At 33.3% G+C, this 18,275-nt stretch overlaps 4 protein-coding genes and 1 pseudogene across 4 annotated transcripts; 4 read left to right on the top strand and 1 right to left on the bottom strand.

The window, feature by feature from the left end:
• The first annotated feature begins 2,819 nt into the window (after positions 1 to 2,819).
• Positions 2,820 to 5,572, top strand: LOC140183907 (uncharacterized). Its single transcript, XM_072233694.1, has 5 exons — positions 2,820 to 2,996; positions 3,080 to 3,154; positions 3,461 to 3,550; positions 4,341 to 4,462; positions 4,577 to 5,572. The coding sequence occupies exons 2-5, from the start codon at positions 3,101 to 3,103 to the stop codon at positions 4,665 to 4,667; spliced, it is 357 nt and encodes a 118-aa protein (XP_072089795.1). The 5' UTR covers positions 2,820 to 2,996; positions 3,080 to 3,100; the 3' UTR covers positions 4,668 to 5,572.
• A 687-nt stretch (positions 5,573 to 6,259) lies between these two features.
• LOC112798143 (protein FAR1-RELATED SEQUENCE 5-like) lies at positions 6,260 to 11,139 on the bottom strand. Its single transcript, XM_025841333.3, has 3 exons — positions 10,800 to 11,139; positions 6,802 to 9,134; positions 6,260 to 6,690 (listed from the first exon to the last, which is right to left on the bottom strand). Exons 2-3 carry the CDS (start codon positions 9,112 to 9,114, stop codon positions 6,595 to 6,597), a joined length of 2,409 nt encoding a protein of 802 aa, XP_025697118.1. The 5' UTR covers positions 9,115 to 9,134; positions 10,800 to 11,139; the 3' UTR covers positions 6,260 to 6,594.
• A 769-nt stretch (positions 11,140 to 11,908) lies between these two features.
• LOC112732715 (RING-H2 finger protein ATL30-like) lies at positions 11,909 to 12,673 on the top strand. Its single transcript, XM_025781782.2, has one exon. The coding sequence runs from the start codon at positions 11,909 to 11,911 to the stop codon at positions 12,671 to 12,673; it is 765 nt and encodes a 254-aa protein (XP_025637567.2).
• Positions 12,674 to 14,744: 2,071 nt separating this feature from the next.
• Positions 14,745 to 16,148, top strand: LOC112798124 (protein TORNADO 2). The gene has a single exon (XM_025841310.3). The coding sequence runs from the start codon at positions 15,215 to 15,217 to the stop codon at positions 16,019 to 16,021; it is 807 nt and encodes a 268-aa protein (XP_025697095.1). The 5' UTR covers positions 14,745 to 15,214; the 3' UTR covers positions 16,022 to 16,148.
• A 662-nt stretch (positions 16,149 to 16,810) lies between these two features.
• Positions 16,811 to 17,312, top strand: LOC112798134 (CBS domain-containing protein CBSX5-like; annotated as a pseudogene).
• The last annotated feature ends 963 nt before the right edge of the window (positions 17,313 to 18,275 follow it).

The raw sequence follows: 18,275 nt of genomic DNA, 5'->3' as shown, positions 1-18,275 counted from the left end.
TTACAAGAAAATAACATTTACGATACACAATATAATTACTAGAACATAATTTTGTAATTCATTACTAATATTTTATATAATAATATAAATGTTAAACATGTTATTATTAAAAGAACAAATAAATTTTCTTAAAAATAGATATAGAGGTGAATATATAAAAACTAATTTGATAAGTACAGAAACTTAAGTGTATGATATTAAATTAGTTAAGGCCACTCAGATAAAGACGCGTAAAACGTCTTTTTTTAAAGATGTTTTCATGTTGTATTTTAATTGGCTTCTATATAATTTATTCGGTGTTCTTCATCACATATTATATTAAATTTCTCAAAAGATTTTCTTTCCAAAAACAATAAAAAACATTTAATTTGGACTAAAACAAAAAAATAATAGATTAACTATTAGATTTTTTTTAAAAGATTATTTACATAAAAAAATATATCATATTCATCAATATATATATATATATATATATATATATATATATATATAACAAGCTCTTAAAATTTTTATAAATAAAAAAATAATTAATTTTTATTCGTATAATATATAAAACAATTACTATATTATTATATCATAGATTAATATTTACTAATTTAAATTTTGTTTTTGTTTTTAATATAAGCATTAGAAATAAATAATGTTTTTATAACAATATGTAATGTAACAAAATATATATAATATTAATTAGTTTTTAAAAAATTCTGAAAAGATGGTTTTTTTCTAATAAAGCGTTATTAAAAAATGAACATTATAAAAACTAATTTCAACCAACATGATATAATAGGTTATTAAATATATTTAATACAAAACACATTGAATATAAATTTTTATTGAGTTTAAATTTTAAATAATTTTTAATTGAATTTTGAATATTTTTATTTTAAAGAGTTAGACTATTTTAACATCATTTTTTTCGTATCTTTTTAATTGAGTCTTTGATTTTTTAAATTATAAACCTTATTTATAATTAAGAGTAATGTGTTAACACCACCAATTAGTCACACATATAAAAATACAAGAACAATTCTATTGTCATAATTATAATCTAAATTTATAAACAATACAATACAATAAAATTATATATAAGTAATATAACTAAATTTTATCTACATCGATAGTCACATTTCGTAGATAATATAATTAAATTATATTTATGTTTATAATTAAAATATGAATAAAAATACAAAAAATTATCAGGATGGTTAATTTTTTCGTTCACAAATTTTTTTATTATTTTTGTTGTGAAAAATTTAATTATTTTAATAATTAATTATCTTTTAAAAAAGATAATTGAATAACACAAAAAAGTCTTATTAAGAGTAATTTATTTATATGTTATTAAAAAATAATTGAATAATTATATACGGTAAAAAATTAATATTATTAAAAAATAAAAATAAAAACTATTTTATTATTAAAAATAAATTTTATTTAAAAATAAAATTAAAAATCATGGTTTTTTTCTTTTTTCCAAAATTTATCTACGAGTAATTCTATTAATATTTTATGATGAATAAAAAATTAAATTCGTACTAAAATTTATTCTAATAAAATTTATTTTTATTCTACTAAAAATTAAATAAAATATTGAAAAGAATTTTGTTTCCTCCATTAGAGAAGAGTGATAAACTTCCATACTTCTATTATGTTATGGAAATAATTTGACCTGTTATTTTTTAATGTACATAATAATAATAATAATAAACAAGTATATCACAGTAAAAAAGGAAGTCCGTCACCAAATAATTTATCATTCGAATTATATATGAATCAAATTGATAATATAAGGGCTAACACTACAAAAATCGATAACAATGTTAGGGACTTACAAAACCTTTCTTAAGATCATAGAAAAAAATATTTATATTTGTGTGATATATAAAACAATTATCATATTATTATTATTATTATATTATATATATATATATATATATATATATATATGAGAAAAAAAAAAGTCTAACTGTTTTAAAGTAAAATTTGTTTTTAATATTTGATTAAATGTTCTTGTATTTAGTACTTTTTTTTTTTGGCACTTCCTCTTAGTTAAAAATATAATCATTATAATTTTTTAGTTATTATTGCTAGGGGTGTTTACAGATAGGATATGGCTGAAATTTCGATCCATTCCGCACTAAACTCATTAGAACAAATTCGATATTCGCACTTTTTATGTTTGGATCAAATATCAAATATATCCATGAAATAAAAAATATTAAAATAATTTATTTTTATAAAAAAAGTCAATATTTTTTTGTTTACTTTTTTAAACATATTTACTTCTATCTGATTAGAGTGTGGATCCGATTCGATCCAATCCGATCATCTTATAGATTAGATCATATCCTCAAATTACAGATCAAAGTGGATTTATATGGATATGATCTAATCTACGAACACCTCATTGTTGCAAAAGAATGCTTCTTTTATTATAAACCATCGTTAAATTTTAATTACCATTAAAACAAGTTAATTGTCAACAAAGAGATAATTACGATGTGCAGGGCATGCCCATGACTTTTTTCCCGACCGAAGACATGCAAGTCGTTGGGCTTGACTTGGCAGCTGCTGCATATATCTTCAACAACGTCCTGGACCAAGAGTAAGTTTAACCTTGATAATTCTATCTTACTTTTCTCTCATGGGGTTCTCCTTGCACATGACGAATAGTGTTGGTTTCTTTTAGAGTCTATATGGATAGCATCAACTTGAGATGATAACAAAACTAGTGGTTATGATTCAATTTCATTTTCTTGTGTTTTCGACAAGCAATTTACATATATCTATCAGGATTTCTAATTCTATTAAATGTTGGCATTCATGTGAGCATTCCAACCTCAAGGTGTTCCAATTCGTGTGGTGTTTCCACCTTAACTGGCCACAACCTAATAACCAATTTAATTTGTAGCGAGCTGCTTGTTCCTAACCCTCACTGTGCTGTCACACGTGGGGCATTGAGGACCCTTGAGCCTGGAAAGCCCATTGTGGACGACGTAAGTCTCTATTTCCATATAACCATGTATCATTGATATCACTTTGTTGTCCAATCCATTAAGAATATGGTGCTGCCTAATAGGTTCTGATACTGCTGGCCTCAATGCTTACTCAAAACTCTAGCAGAGTTCAATGGTTTTTGCCAACAACCCTCACGGTCAGTTTAGTACTTTGTCTCTCTCTGTACTTGTGTAGGATAATGTTCAATGCTTCCTCCCATTTAATCATCTATTTTATAGTTTATTTATTATTTCGTACTTAGATTTTCAGTGTTAAAGTCATCATGATTTAATCAAATTCGCTTATCCTACGAATCATAATCTGGAAAAAAATTATTTACGTACCACAAATTAGAACATAAAATCAAGATCTAGATAACTATAAATAAAAAAATAGATATTTACTTATACTAGCAATGTCTAATAATTATGAAATGTATTAACCAAAATTTTGTATTCTACAGCAAATTGCTACGGGTCGCGGACAGATACCATGGGCTACTGTGGAGGCTATACGCAAAGATTTCATGGGGATGGCTAACAACGTGTGCAAGGTATGTAATTTTTAAATTATCTGGAGTACGCATGCTCCTGGTGCTTGGGTTGGTTATATTACGTTGCTAAATTAAATAAGGCAAATTTAAATTTAAACATAATTTACCTTCTTTATTTTTGAAAACAAACAAATCTTCATGCTGACATTACCCTTCTCTTTCTCTCTTGTTCACTGAGGCAGCTACTCACCTAGATTTCTCCTTCTTAATTTTATATATCAAGTTGCAAGTATATTATGTTTGTGAAGCATGTCCTTTGTTGTTTGAATGGGCAGAGATATGAAATTGGAGCTATAAATTGCAGCTGATTGTATTTTTTTTAAGTAACATCAGATTCATGGGATTCGTAGATGAGGAAGACTTGAACTGTGATTTTAAATAGGTTTTTACTATGTTTCAGCTGAACTAGAGTATTCATTAGTATATGTCAGTGTATGTGTTATTGTGTCTGTGAGAATTTCTTTATGATTCTATTTTTTTACTATGAGGGACAATGAACAGATGTTTCCCTGAATGCGTTGTTTACGAAGTTAGTATTTACAGATTTTTGCCCCCATTTGGTCCGATAACCACTGGTTCCTGCTGGTTGTGGACATTGTTGGGAAGGAGCTAGTGTATCTGGATTCACTGAAATCTGCTGCCCGATTTAGGGCCAAAAGGATTAGGCAGATTAAGAAAGTGGTACGAAATGTACTCCGTATGCATCCTCTATGTGGCTTATTTGTTCTTTATAAATTGCGTGTATTCTGAACGTAATAACGACTCTACTTATGTCCTACCACGTGTTCAGGCAATTTTCTTAGAAGAATTGCTTGATGATGACTCATGGTACGAAAAGCCAACTGATGAGAGGTTACTGATAAGTGACTACAAGCTTTATGAGCCAAAAGTTGTCGAACAAGACGATCGAAGGTATGACATAAGGAGATTTCATTTATTCATCACAATCACAATGAATTTATTTAAGTGGATACACGAGACTTTATGTTTGTTTTACATATTAACCTTAAAATCTCCATGTTACAGCAATGACTGTGGAATGTATGTAGCTCAGTGGATGATATTGTACCACCTTTGGAGCTCTTATGAAGTTGCGGTCAGCGATGTTATTGCATAAACTGTTTTACCTAATTTCATACCATTGAACAATGTATCAAATTTAATGTGGAATGCGCTGATAAAATGCTAACTGTGATGCAGAAGGTGAGCTACTATAGTAGGATGAGACTTGGCATCGACATGGTTCTTAAGTACCACAACGAGAACCGTCTGCCAGTGATAGAATCGGCGATAGAGTATTGGAGGACCTTCACCAGGGATCCTCCAACTACGAAATGAACTTGCAGTCGTCGATTTAACTCTTTTTGGGAGCAGCTACGATAATTCAAGGCCGAAGAAATGAATCCATTTTGGAAGTACTTAATTTTGAAGTTCAATCCCCTACGATGGATGAGCCCTCACACAAAGACATGAAGATATATGATGCAAAAGCTTTTTCTGAGGTTTAGATCCCATGCACATGAAGGTACTTCTAACATTATGGTCTAACAATTCCGACGGACACGATTTGCCTCCTCCATCTTAGGTGCAAGACGTGGTTATTTCTTATTTTATTGAGGTTCTCATTCACCCTTTTGTTTCCTTCATGCTGACCATTGAGGCGGTTGATAACAGGTAACCATGTTGAAAGATTTAACCTAGGAGTTGCATTGTTGGATAGTGGAGCAGCATCTCCTGCATTAATCCAGAAATGCTGGTGCATAGTTCATTGTCCTACTCTTATCCCTAGAAATAGCTTTCCCTAGTGGAAAAGACGACAAAGCTATGGGTAGATTTGTGTTTTGCAACTTTATTTCGGACCTATTTTACTTGAGCTGCTACTTGATGTAAGGTGTTAAACAATTGTAGGCACACTTTATGTTTTCTTACATGATGCACTGAATGTTGTTTGTAGACTTATCTGTTTGCTGAAAAATGCTATATCCACATTAGACAAGGGCTCCTTGCCATGTTTCTAGTACACACAAATGATGTTACACTCTTTCGACTACAGAAGATGTTTATAGGGCATAAATTAACATAAACTTTTGAGTCTTATATACTATAACGCCTTTTGGACAAAAAATGTATAGTATAAATTACTAGGTCGTTGTTTGTGATATGGCTTACCCAATTGTGAGGTAATCAAATCTAAGATATTGGATGAGGTTACCATATGGTTGGATTTAAATTTCAAAATTGACTCAGCTGTATAAACTGTTACACTCATGAAGCTAATAAATTAACTTCATTTAAATAGTAAGTCACAATTTAAATTAAAGTAACACAATTAACCAAAACCATGCAAATATAATTTCGATCACCCATTTATGTTACTATATAAATCCATCGAATTTAGAATTCTATGGGAGTACGTTTTCGCATATAAACTACTAGCCAAATGTAATAGGACTCATCCTATTTGATTTACACACAAAATCCGTGTTTATAGATTTAGAATTCACTTTATTTGTACTGTATTGTACTACATGAATAATTTTTTTAAAATTTAAATTAATCCATTATAATATTAATAGTTATGTAAATTAAAAATATAAAAATATTTAAATTATTCGTTACGTAAATTATTTTTATATTAGTTTCTTTGTTGATGATAATTAATTATAGTAGGAGTACATAAAGAGTACATAAAATTGAACACCAATATTATTTTTAATTTTTTGTTTTCATTTGTTTGAAATAAAAGTTTGTTTAGCACAGTTTAATTCGAATCAACTGAAAGTTACACATACGACATAACTATCAAAAGACCAACAATTTCTTTTAACATCAAAATAAAAACTATCATAAAGACCAACAGTTTCTTTAACATCAGACTAATGAAACCATGTACATGTATTCACTCATTAACCTTTGACAAAATGATCTTATGGATATCTAAATTTAGTACCGGTGTTTTTTTAAAAACTTTGACTACCCATGCTGAACTTTTGAAGCCAGTAAATACCCCCTTTCTTTAGGTGTTAATGGTTGAAGCTCCTTGCTCATGCAGAAATCGTGTCTTGGCTGACCCCACAATTCTTGGCACGGCAAGATCTTTTTCCACCATGCTGACTTTGTCTCAAATCGGACCCTAATGACTGGACAATAAGTTGATTTACAGTATTTTTCCATACTTAGTATTGAAAAAATGAAATAGTAAATTATCATACGGTAACACTACCAATGACGACTTTAAATTTAACCCTAACCTCATCTAACATGTCCTCCTTGTTTGCTGTGCAATTTCGCCGATCATGTCCAAAACCGTGGCAGCGCCTGCATCGCCTAGCCATTTTGCCGTTGCCGGTTGACCGCGGTGCACCTTTTGACTTGATAATCTTTGGATCTAAAATATCTGCACCATCTACAGTATCATGCACGAAAGTTGAACGGTTACCCTTCGAAACTTCCGCTTCAATCTCTTTTAATAGCTGTGCTATCTTGGCAGCAGCGTACTTGTACGTGGCAGGCCGTTGAGCCGCTAACAAACACATAGGGAGGCAAGAAGTCCACAACGAACCATACCGCCCCCGAAATGCTCTATTACTATCCAAACCTCCGTCCGAGTCGTGGAATGATCCAGACTTAGCATCTTTGCACCACCTTTTCAGCACCAACCACATTGGCAAGGCATCCTTCTCCAGCTCTTTCAAAACACCGATGATATGGCTGCATGGAATTCCTATGCTGTTCCAAAGCTTGCAAGAACACTCATACCTTTCAGAGTTGCTTTCATACAGTACAGAGTAAACCCGACGGGGCTTACGAAACTTTCTAAACATGAACTTCTCTGTGCTACCATAACTCTCCCTGTGAAGAACTATCAACGCAGCCACCCCTTCAATCTGTTTTTTAACCTCGAAGAATATCTCTCTAGTGTAGATTTGTGACATGGCCCTCTCAATTGATTCCAACCCAGTGGTTATGACTGGTTCTGAATATAGAGATTTGTAATCCGCGATAAACTCATTATTCCTGTAGTCCTTAACCACACGTTCAAGATTCTCGACCAACTCCAACAAACAATTCGAGGACTTGATAAATCTTTTAAGCGATGCATTAATGCCCTCGCATCTTGACGTCGTTCTCAACCCAGCACAAAACGTATCACACAAATACGCATTTGCCCAATGTTCCCTCTTCTCGTATGTTGCCCAAATCCATTCGTTCTCCTGTAACCCGAATGCAGCAACCATGTCTGCCCAATATTGATCAAACTCCTCTACCTCAAAATGACCATACACAGCAGTCTTAAAAGCAGCACAAAAATCATTATCCTTGATGTTTGAAACAGCATTCCGCGCTAAGTGCCAGGTGCAAAGTCGATGCGTGGCATTAGGGAATTCTGTCCTAATAGCCTCCTTCATTGACTCGTCTCCATCTGTAACCACAACTTTGGGCTGTTTTTGATGCATGACCTCAAGGAAAGTGCCTAGCAGCCACTTATAAGATGGAATTTTTTCGTCCTCCAGCAACCCGAAACCAAAAATTATTGTCTGTCGGTGGTGATTAGTGCCAGAAAATATTACTAAAGGCCGATTGTATAGATTCTTCCTATATGTCGAATCAAATGCCAACACGTCACCAAAGCACTCATAGTCATACTGCATTGCTCCGTCGGACCAAAACAGATGACCAAGGTAGTTTTCGGGACAATATGTGTACATCACAACAGCTAATGGATCCATCTCGGTTTTTCCCTTCAGATAACTTATTGCTGCTGCCGCATCGCCCTGAACAATCCGAGAGCGACGTACATCGTCGATATAGTTGTAAACATCCTTCTTTATGAAGTGCAAGTTTCGATAACCCCCAGACAAATATGAAAAGAACCCCATGATCTGATTGGTTTGGAATCCTGCTTCGTGCATACTATGAATGTGGGCTTTATCACCTTCGTTGATATTGCGGTGGGCTGCCATCACGTTAGTGAAAGCAGGCAAAGTCAAATCATGATTGTGATCTTGAACAAATGTCTTCGTCCTCCACTTGCCACTCTGTTTGTCTAAAAATACAACGAACTTCGCACTACAGTTGGTCCTAGTCTCTGCCTTATGCGCCCTCTTCCTATCCGCCCTCTCATAATGCTTCTTCTCCCGCAAGCCCTGTCGATTGCAATAGAAAAATTTCCTCACAACATTGCCTTCATCATCTTTAATGGAATCCCCTTTTCGAACAGCAAATCCAGCTGCCTTTGCATACTCCACATATCTTGCATAAGCCTCTTCAACCCCATGAAATTCGGCATTGGCCAACGCAGCCGCGGTTGAAAGCATCGAAGTGTCCACATCATCACTCATTTGATCGCCTGAACCACGTGGTGACTCTGATGAAGGCATTCTGCCACCAACGTCCCTTTCACCAAATACATCAACTCTCTCTACCGGCTCACTATCCTTGCCCACTCGTGACGGTGACTCTAACCCCTTAGACACCTCTTCCTCTTCCTCTTCGGACTCACTACTCCATCCATCGGTCCATTGACCCGAAAAGTCCGAGTTTCCTTCGCTGCCACTATCCATTCCAAGGCGTTATTAAGTATCTGCATTATACAATTCAAATTTAAACACACTGGCAACACCGAAGATAACATAAAATTCTAACATTTGATTCACAACATTTATCACAATTCAAGAAAAGTATAATTTTCAATTCTCTTGAGAATTCCAATTCCCTTCAAGTTAAATCATACGAAGAATAGAGTGCTACCTGGCTTTCCTAATGCTTTGAAGATATTTTAAAGCCTTAAGCTAATTAAATAAAAGCAACAACTTTATATATAAAAGAATAATTTCATATCAAAGAAAGAAACAAGTTTATTTTATTTATGTCATCAATCCTTGTGATTCTGGTAATCCAACCCTTATAAAAAAAATGGGAGAAAGAAGATACATAAGAGAATTCATTTAAACTTAGATATTGGAGAGAAAATAGTAGTAGAACTAAAGCATAACTCAAGAGTAACACCTTAATTTTATGCAGAACAGAAATTGAAAATCAAAATCAAATAAAACAAGAAAAACTCAAATACATACATACATTAGATCATAGCTTATAGTGGAATTTGAAGAAAAGTATTAAAATCTCCTTCAACCCTTCCAACAAAAGGAGACAAAAAAGATAAACAATTTCTTATTTTGAATCAAGGATATCAGACAAGAAAGAGTACTAGTACAACTAAAGCAAAACTCAAAAGTAAAAGATTTAATTTTGTACGAAAAATTGAAAATCAAAATAAAATAAAATAAGAAAATCTTAAATAGATACATTCGATCATAACTTGTAGTGGCATTTATGAAGAAGTACTCAAATCTCCTTCAATCCTTCCAAATATAAAAAAAAAGAAAGAAGATAAACATGTGGTTTATTTTAACAGAGGATATCGGACAAAAAAGAGTACTAGTAGAACAAAAGCATAACTCAAACATAATAGGTTTATTTTATGCGAAAAATTTCGGAAATTGAAATACAATAACATAAAGAAAATTCAAATATAACTTCCAGTGACATTTATGGAGAAGTATTCAATTCTCCTTTAACCCTTTCAACGAAAGAATGAGAAAAAGAAGATAAACAGGAGAGTTTATTTGAAACCAGAACATTCGAGAGAATAAATAGGAACTAAAGCATAACTATACGTAAAAGATTTATTTTGCGCAAAAACAATTCAAAATCAAAATAAAATAAAATACAGATCACTCAAATAGATAAGTAAGATCATAACTTGCAGTGAGATTTATGGAGAAGTACTCAAATTTCTTTCAATCCTTCCCACAAAAATTTCTAACACAAACACTTTTTATAGCTAATGACTCTCTTTATACCATCAATGTGAATAAGCTAAATATACATAAATGGTCTGACACATACATCTCTCAGCAACTAAATCAATAATACTTTCTAAAGATAAGAAGAAAATGAGAAAAAAATTTGATTCATGAATAGTGAAACATGTACACACATTATTGTTAAATTTTTTGTACACTCAAATGGCATGTTTTAGTACTTTATTGAATTCATTTATATTGGATACCAACAGAAGTAAGGTATTTTTATTGAAGTTTCAATAATAATCCAAACATGACCATTTAATATGGTTCCAGGAGCCATACTCATTCGGCATACTAAGAACAAAAACAAAATACTCAACAATGACTGCAGACAAAAACGAAAAAATGATGATAACATAATGCCATCGAAGATATACCCGTTGTACCAAGCCGCTTCCGACACCTTGATGTTTAATTCCACCCACACAGCCTTCTCCAATCCGCGCCTACCATATACCACGCGAATAACCCACCATGCTTTTTCCCCGCTTTCACCTCCAACTAGCGCCCTTCAACGCTGTTCATGATATATCTCCGCCTCCGACACCTTGATAGAATAATCCACACAAATCACCTTCTCCGATCAATTTCTAATAGGTGCCGCGACAACAACCCACAATGAATTTTACCTCTGCAGACAACCGCCAGCTACAAAGAGAGGCCAGCAACCTTCAACAATGATAGACTTACTACACCATTCATTCCCTGTTTGAATTTGGAACCCTAACTTTGGCTCTCAAATTTCTTTTATTTTATCTAATAAATTTTTTTCTCAAAAATAAATTTCAAATTTATGATTTTACCCTTCATTAATGTTATCAACTATTATTATTTTTACTGTAATTGAAAAATTCATTTGGTCATAGTAAAGTCAATCACAATTTCCAAATGCACGTGTCATCAAAAATTACAGTACACATCATATGGTCACCTTGGCCACCATAACTTCTTGGCCACCATAGAAGCTCCCCAAATATAATCCCTCCGGCCTCCTACTCATTAGGAATTTAGGACTCCATAGAAACCAATCCTTCTTATTGAGGACGAAAAACCAATCCCTCAACATACAGCATCATCTCTCTGATATTAACCCACCATCTAGCTTAGCTATATTACTCATATAACGTACACCATGACATGTCTCCTTGATTCTCGCTATACATTTTTCTTCTCACCAATCCCACCTCTAGCCAAAGAATAAAAAGAAGGCTGGAAAATAAAATAAAATTAAGAAAGAAACAAAAATCATCACCTTGTATGTATGTTTGCGCGGGATCGAAGTCCTCTCATCGATGCAAAGAAGAATTTATAAGAATGGAAGGTCCGGAATAAGCGAGTCTCCGGCCGCCACATTTGCCGTGTTGATTGGTGTGTCATCATCTTGCCAATGTCATCATCGGAGGCGGGCTACAAAACGCCCGACGGAGAATACAATACCCCCCCGGCGTTAATAGCATTCACGTTAGCCGTCCTAGTGTTATGCTTCATGGCCTTCAGCGTTGTGTACTTGTGCAAGTACTGCTTTGTAAGCGTCCTCCACTCTTGGGCCTTCCACCAGAGTTTCTCTGGTTCATTGCTTCGTCCTTCATCAACAAATAGGTCTTCCTCAATAGGCCTTGATCCTTCCATGCTTCAAACGTTCCCAACCTTTGTGTATTCCTCCGTAAAGGACCTCCGCAGCCTAGAATGTGCCATTTGCTTGCTCGAATTCCAGGACGACAGCTTGATTCGCCTCTTGACTATTTGCTGCCATGTTTTCCACCAAGAATGCATTGACCTTTGGCTTTATTCCCACAAGACTTGCCCTGTTTGCCGCACAAACCTCGAGGAGCATAAATCAGGAGAAGGAGAAATCAGTGGTAGCAGTGGTGGTGCTGACATACGCATTGACATAATAACAGACATGGCCACCCAAGGTAGTGGGGGTCATCAGGGTACAGGAGGAGAGGATCATTCGTGTAATGACGAACATGATCATAATAATAATGGGGTGCAGCAAGAACACAAGTTTGCAAGGTCACACTCAACGGGCCATTCCATAGTTTTTAGAGGAGAAGAAGAAGAAAAAGATGATAAATATACCTTGAGGCTGCCTCGACACATTATAAGAGGGCGGCACCACTATTCTAAGAGTTGTACAAGTTTTCAAGAGATGCAGATGACGACTTCGACTAGGCCTTGTAGTAATTGCGGCTTTGTTGAATCTGTATCTAGCTGCTCCACCTCTCTCGCTCATATCCAAATTTCTTGAAGCATCTTAATCATTATCCAATTACTATCTCTCTCCCCCTTTTGTTCTTCATTGATTTAAAGAAGGAACATACTAGCTAGGTTTTCTCTACTCTTCTAGTGTAGATTATTGTTTATCATTATTATCATGCATTTGGATTTTTCTTTGATTTTACACTTTATTTTCCGGATGAAGAATGACTTCAATAATCTAAAATGGCCGGGTAAAAGAAAACGAGAGATATAATCTTGAGTTGACGAAGAAAATAGTACATTATTAGTACATTACCATTGCAAATTAAGGAACATCATACCACCACTACATTTCACAGTTCACACTTTAAATTAGTCCACCCATTCAACATTGCAATCAAAAACCACCCAATCACACTTTATAATACACACCTAATACTTGTATTATTCATGGTAAGTATGTCCTAATTAATGAATAATAAAGCATAATAATATAATCAATTTGTATGATAACTAAAATAAATATAAAAATAAAATTAACAAATAAATATGTAATTTCATTCTAATATAAAAGATTTATGTCTTTTTTAAAAATAAATAAATTTAATTTTTAAAAATAATAAATTATATTTTAATTTATATTATATTTTAGTTGAATAATTATATGAAATTATATATAAATTATCAAATAAATATTCTACAAAATATTTTTAACATAAAATCATTTAAATTTAACATTAGAATATACTATATAGTACAATTAATTTATCTCTCCGCACATCGCACAAGTCTCACTCTAATATATAATTTAAGAATAATTCTCTACGTATAAGTGTTTTTTCATACAAGTCTTTACAAGTCATTTATATTCACGCGCTTCGAGCCGTCTTCTTCTTGCTGCACGTTCTTCTTCCTCCTCCTCTTCTTCTTCTCTTTTGTTATTGTTGTCATCAATACCACCACTTCCTCCTCCTTTTCTTTCTCTTTCTTTTTTCATTGGAATTTTTTTTAGTTAATATTTTCGTTAGTAGTTTATGATTCTGAATAATATTTCATCGTTTATGGTTTAAATTTAATATAATGTAAAAGTTCTACATTGAAAAAAGTATTTTTCTGTATTTGCAGTAAATTTGGGTATAACACGAAGATATTTTGGTGTATTTTAAGAATTTTTTGGTCTGATAAGTTCTGTATAATTCAAAACTCTTCCTCTTCATCCTCCTCATCTTTTACTCCTTCTTCTTCCTCGTTTTCTTATTTCGTTTTCTTATAATTCTTCCTGGGAGAAAAAATCAAATAAAGAAGAAAAAACACATAATATTGCAAAATCAATAGAAAGAGAAAGAGGGAAAAAATGCAACAACAACAGTAATAAAAAACAATGATGAAGATGAAACACGCGAAAAAAAGAAGAAAAACACAAAGAAGAATGAGAAGAAGAAGGAAGAAGAGGAGGAGCAACGTGAAGCACACTATGAAAACCGTTGAGTAACGCCTGTAGTTGGCCCAACTTCGATGACTTATAAACCCAAATAACTTGTATGTGCAGCACTATTCATAATTTGAATTGGTATAGATTCTATGTTTTTTTTAATAATTTCAGGTGTAATTCAATTCATTTTAAATAATGAAAGATTTGGAATAATTTTTTTTATAAGAATATTGAAGATAATAACAGTTTTTATAAAATTTTGTGGAGATTCTAAACTAAATAAAAAAGGAATTAAAAATTATGATCTAAAAAACGATACCATCAGAAGAATATTATTGATTTGGAAGATATGATAATTGATAAGCATAACTGGAGAGTGTGCAATTTTTTACTCCATAAAATCTATTATTTTTTCTTACTTCTCTCTGAGTTGATATAACAGCGAATTCTAATTTGCCTTTTTAATATAGAGCTCAAAGCTGATGATTATATCAAAACTCGAAAAGGAAAAATATACAAGTGCGTCAAAACCTCAAAGGAGGTTTGAAAGACACACATGGACGCATGGATTCTTCCTTCTGATTTTAATTTGTCCATGACGTGCACATACAACGCAAGGTATTCTTTGCTTTCAAAAAAGTAAGCCTCAAAAGTAACGCGTCCTAAATAAAGGATAAGAAAGTACAGAAAATCAATTTTTATTAATTAATTATTTTTTTGAATTATAATATTTACAATCTAGAATTAAAAATTTATAATTTAAAGAGCAATGCTAGGGGTCAGCAATTTTTGTGATTGTTAGTCATCAACTAGCCATCAATGATGATTTGATGGTGTGAGATTGGTATGAGATTTCATCCAATGGTTCACCTTCCTCTGTTGGTTATATGCTGGCCAAAATTCAAACAAACTGCTGCCCCCTAAACTTTTCCTATATAATATATTCGAAACCAACTTTAACAAACTCATTCTTCATTATTCTAACTAGCTGGTGGCTAGCTTTTGGGTATTGAAGGTTAGGAACAAATTTGAAGAAAAGAGACCTGTGCGTGGCCTCATTATTCCTTTTGGTTTAATTTAATTAGCAGGCGATCAGACCATCAAGTAATCATCTATCTGGTATCCATCAGCAATCAAGTACGTTGAGCTGTTGCGGATATGGCACTGAGCAACAATGTGATAGGAGGCATCAACTTAGGGGCGGTGCTGCTGTCGATTCCAATAATTGGGACCGGGATATGGCTGAGCACAGAGGTAGCGGAATCGTGTGTGAAGGTTCTAGAATGGGCGGTGCTTATGTTGGGGATTGTGATGATGGTGGTGGGTCTGGCGGGATTGGCGGGAGCATTATTGTGGAGAGTCCAGCAGGTGAGGGTGATGATATTCTACCTGGTAGCCATGCTGGTGCTAATCGTGTTGCTGCTGTGCCTGGTGGTGTTGGTGTACACGGTCACCCTTAGAGGCCACGGCAACGTTCAACCCAACCGCTCATACTTGGAATACCACTTGGATGACTTCTCGCTTTGGCTTCGTCGAAGGGTTAGAAGCTCTCGTATCAGAACCTGCCTTTCCAAAACCAATGTGTGCGCTCGCTTGAACCAAAGTTACCGAATGCCTCAGGACTTCTTTAATGCGCATCTGACACCCATGCAGTCAGGGTGCTGTAAGCCACCAACAGAATGCGGTTACACCTTTGTGAATCCAACGTACTGGATAAGCCCCATCAGCACGGCAGCAGATGCCGACTGCACACGCTGGAGCAACGACCAGATGCAGCTCTGCTACAACTGTGACTCCTGTAAGGCCGGTGTCTTGGCCGCCGTCAGAAAAGAATGGAGAGCGGCCAATCTCATACTCCTCATTACTTTGCTTCCTCTCGTTGCACTCTACCTCGCTGCCTTCTTTGCCTTTCGGAACGCAAAAACTGACCAACTCTTCCGCAGATACAGGCAAGGATACACCTAGTTAGACAACTACTTTAATTTTCCCACGAGATCAGAAATGCATCTTTGGTGCGTGCTCCTCAACTAAATGTATCATTTTGCTTCTAACATATAATTATTACATCATATTTAGCATAGTGATTGCATTATTATGTATTCTTAAAACAAAGGAAATTGAAGAAATGTTAATCATAGTCAATTAAACGTTGAACCAAACATCAATTTTCGACTATATAAATAAAAGCAAAACTACATTAATTTTAGACTATGACCTATGTTGATATGCATGCTCTTATATATGCATAGACTATTACTCTGCAACTTGTGTCTTGGATGACAGGATGACAATGGGATTCTGTAAGTGTGAGTATCAATCAAAGATAGTAATGGAGATTGGGCAAAAAATTACTCTGTAGAATAGGGGCGAGGAAGAAATTTCAGAGAGTGAGATGAGAAATGGAGAATCGTCTCCGTCCCTGCTCTCCTATATTAAGATTGTCACCTATATCCATGGCCATGGTCTTAAATTTTAACTGCAGGTCTGCGAGCATTATATACTAGGGATGGTAACTCAGGGGAGTATAGTGATTTTTCGATAAAAATATGGAAAAGTATATGGAACCAAGAGTTATTACCTAAAAACTAAACAAAATCACATTAATTTATATTAATAATTAATTAATTTTAAATTTTTTAAATTCAAAATTTAAAAAATTTAAAATTGATTAAGTAAACCTAATTAAAACTTATAAAAATCTTCATCTTTTCTCTCATATTAACCTACTCACCTCCAACAACCTCTCTCAATGCAATGGCAGCGTTTTTTCTTACGCGGGCTAGCCCAATCAACACTCTAAACATTATTGACCATCAAAATCTCTTTGCCGTCAATTATGATGACCCTGCATCGTCTGCTTTAAACCTCCTTTCGTTGTTCCTAATCCACCAAAGCTCTATTGCGATTGTTGATCCGGAAGGCAAATTCGTCAGAGAAATCTCACCATTCATGCTCAATTGTTGTGACGAAGCCGTTGCACCGGCGCTGGCCACACTCTCAGCTGGGGACTTGATGGCCTATATTGATTGTGGTGGACCTCCGGAAGACCTTGTGCAGATTATGAAGGAGAGGCTGAAAGAGCAAAATCTTGGTGCGGCTTTGGAGCTGCTTGGAAATGAAGGGGACTTTCATCTTGGTCATCGTTTTGTTCAAGTTCATCAGACGATGATGCATCTTCCGAAAAGAATTGGAAGCTTGGAGGGTACTCGGCGAGGGTAGTGAGGAGGTCAGAGGCCATTGTTTGCTACCCGTAGATAGTGAAAGGAGTCTTGAACAATTATAAAAATATAAAAAAATATCCTAATATTTAACAAAGAAAATATACGGTTATATTTTAGTAAAAATAATTAAATATCTATAAAATTTAAAAAATTTATAAAATTCTTAAAAAATAGAGATATTTACATTTGTAATACAAAAATATTCGAAAAATATATAAAAGAACATCTATTTAGTATGAAAAGAAACATTCTAATGGTCACAAAAAAATATTCTAATACTTAACAGAAGAAATATCCATATATATTAACTCGTAGAAATTTTAAATTCTATTTGACTGATTTTTGGCTAATATCCTTTTGATTTCCTAGCATTACTCTAAAAGAATTTATGTAATTAAGAAACGAATTATCTAAGATAATAACACAATACAAATATATCTCTAAATATTAAAATTTTAAAAATAAAACAAACATCGTATGAAAATTATATATTAATATTAAATACTAATATTATTCAAATTGATTATTTTATGTATGTATAATTTTCTTTGAAAAAAATTCTTACAAAATAAAAATAATTATGTGATGTGTACATTAAATATTAACTATTAAATTAGTAATCGATTTAAAATATATATTAAAATATAAATATATATTAAAAATAAATTAAATAACATATATATATATATATCAAATAAATACGTAATAATTAATTTAATAGTTAATTTTTAGTATGTATATAAAACTTTTAAAATAGGAAATATCAATTGTCATCCCCACTCCAAATTCATGTTAGGAGATCTTTATTCATGTTAGGAAATATCAATTTTTATTCATTTCCTATCTTCAAATATTTCTACGGATACCCTAGTTGTGATGTGTACAACTGCTATGCTTGCAGGCTTAGCTTGCAGCGAGAAAACTGTATTTGTATCTAGAAAATCAGTTTGTCGGATATTGCACAACCTTCATGCAATTTGGTGACAGTATGCAATGGT

The sequence above is a fragment of the Arachis hypogaea genome, chromosome 1 (assembly GCF_003086295.3).
Source record: "Arachis hypogaea cultivar Tifrunner chromosome 1, arahy.Tifrunner.gnm2.J5K5, whole genome shotgun sequence".
NCBI classification, from domain to species: Eukaryota; Viridiplantae; Streptophyta; class Magnoliopsida; order Fabales; family Fabaceae; genus Arachis; species Arachis hypogaea.
The sequence above is the reverse complement of the archived record's forward strand: the minus strand, read 5'-3'. Positions and strand labels throughout refer to the sequence as shown.

Bases quoted from the DNA above. Each gene is read 5' to 3' on its own strand.
- LOC112798124 (XM_025841310.3), top strand. From the start codon at position 15,215: ATGGCACTGAGCAACAATGTGATAGGAGGCATCAACTTAGGGGCGGTG.
- LOC112732715 (XM_025781782.2), top strand. From the start codon at position 11,909: ATGGCCTTCAGCGTTGTGTACTTGTGCAAGTACTGCTTTGTAAGCGTC.
- LOC140183907 (XM_072233694.1), top strand. From the start codon at position 3,101: ATGCTTACTCAAAACTCTAGCAGAGTTCAATGGTTTTTGCCAACAACC. The intron at 3,155-3,460 runs GTCAGTTTAGTA...TGTATTCTACAG, and splicing joins TTTTGCCAACAACCCTCACG to CAAATTGCTACGGGTCGCGG. The intron at 3,551-4,340 runs GTATGTAATTTT...CCACGTGTTCAG, and splicing joins TGGCTAACAACGTGTGCAAG to GCAATTTTCTTAGAAGAATT.
- LOC112798143 (XM_025841333.3), bottom strand. From the start codon at position 9,114: ATGGATAGTGGCAGCGAAGGAAACTCGGACTTTTCGGGTCAATGGACC. The intron at 6,691-6,801 runs GTTAGGGTTAAA...CTTATTGTCCAG, and splicing joins AGGAGGACATGTTAGATGAG to TCATTAGGGTCCGATTTGAG.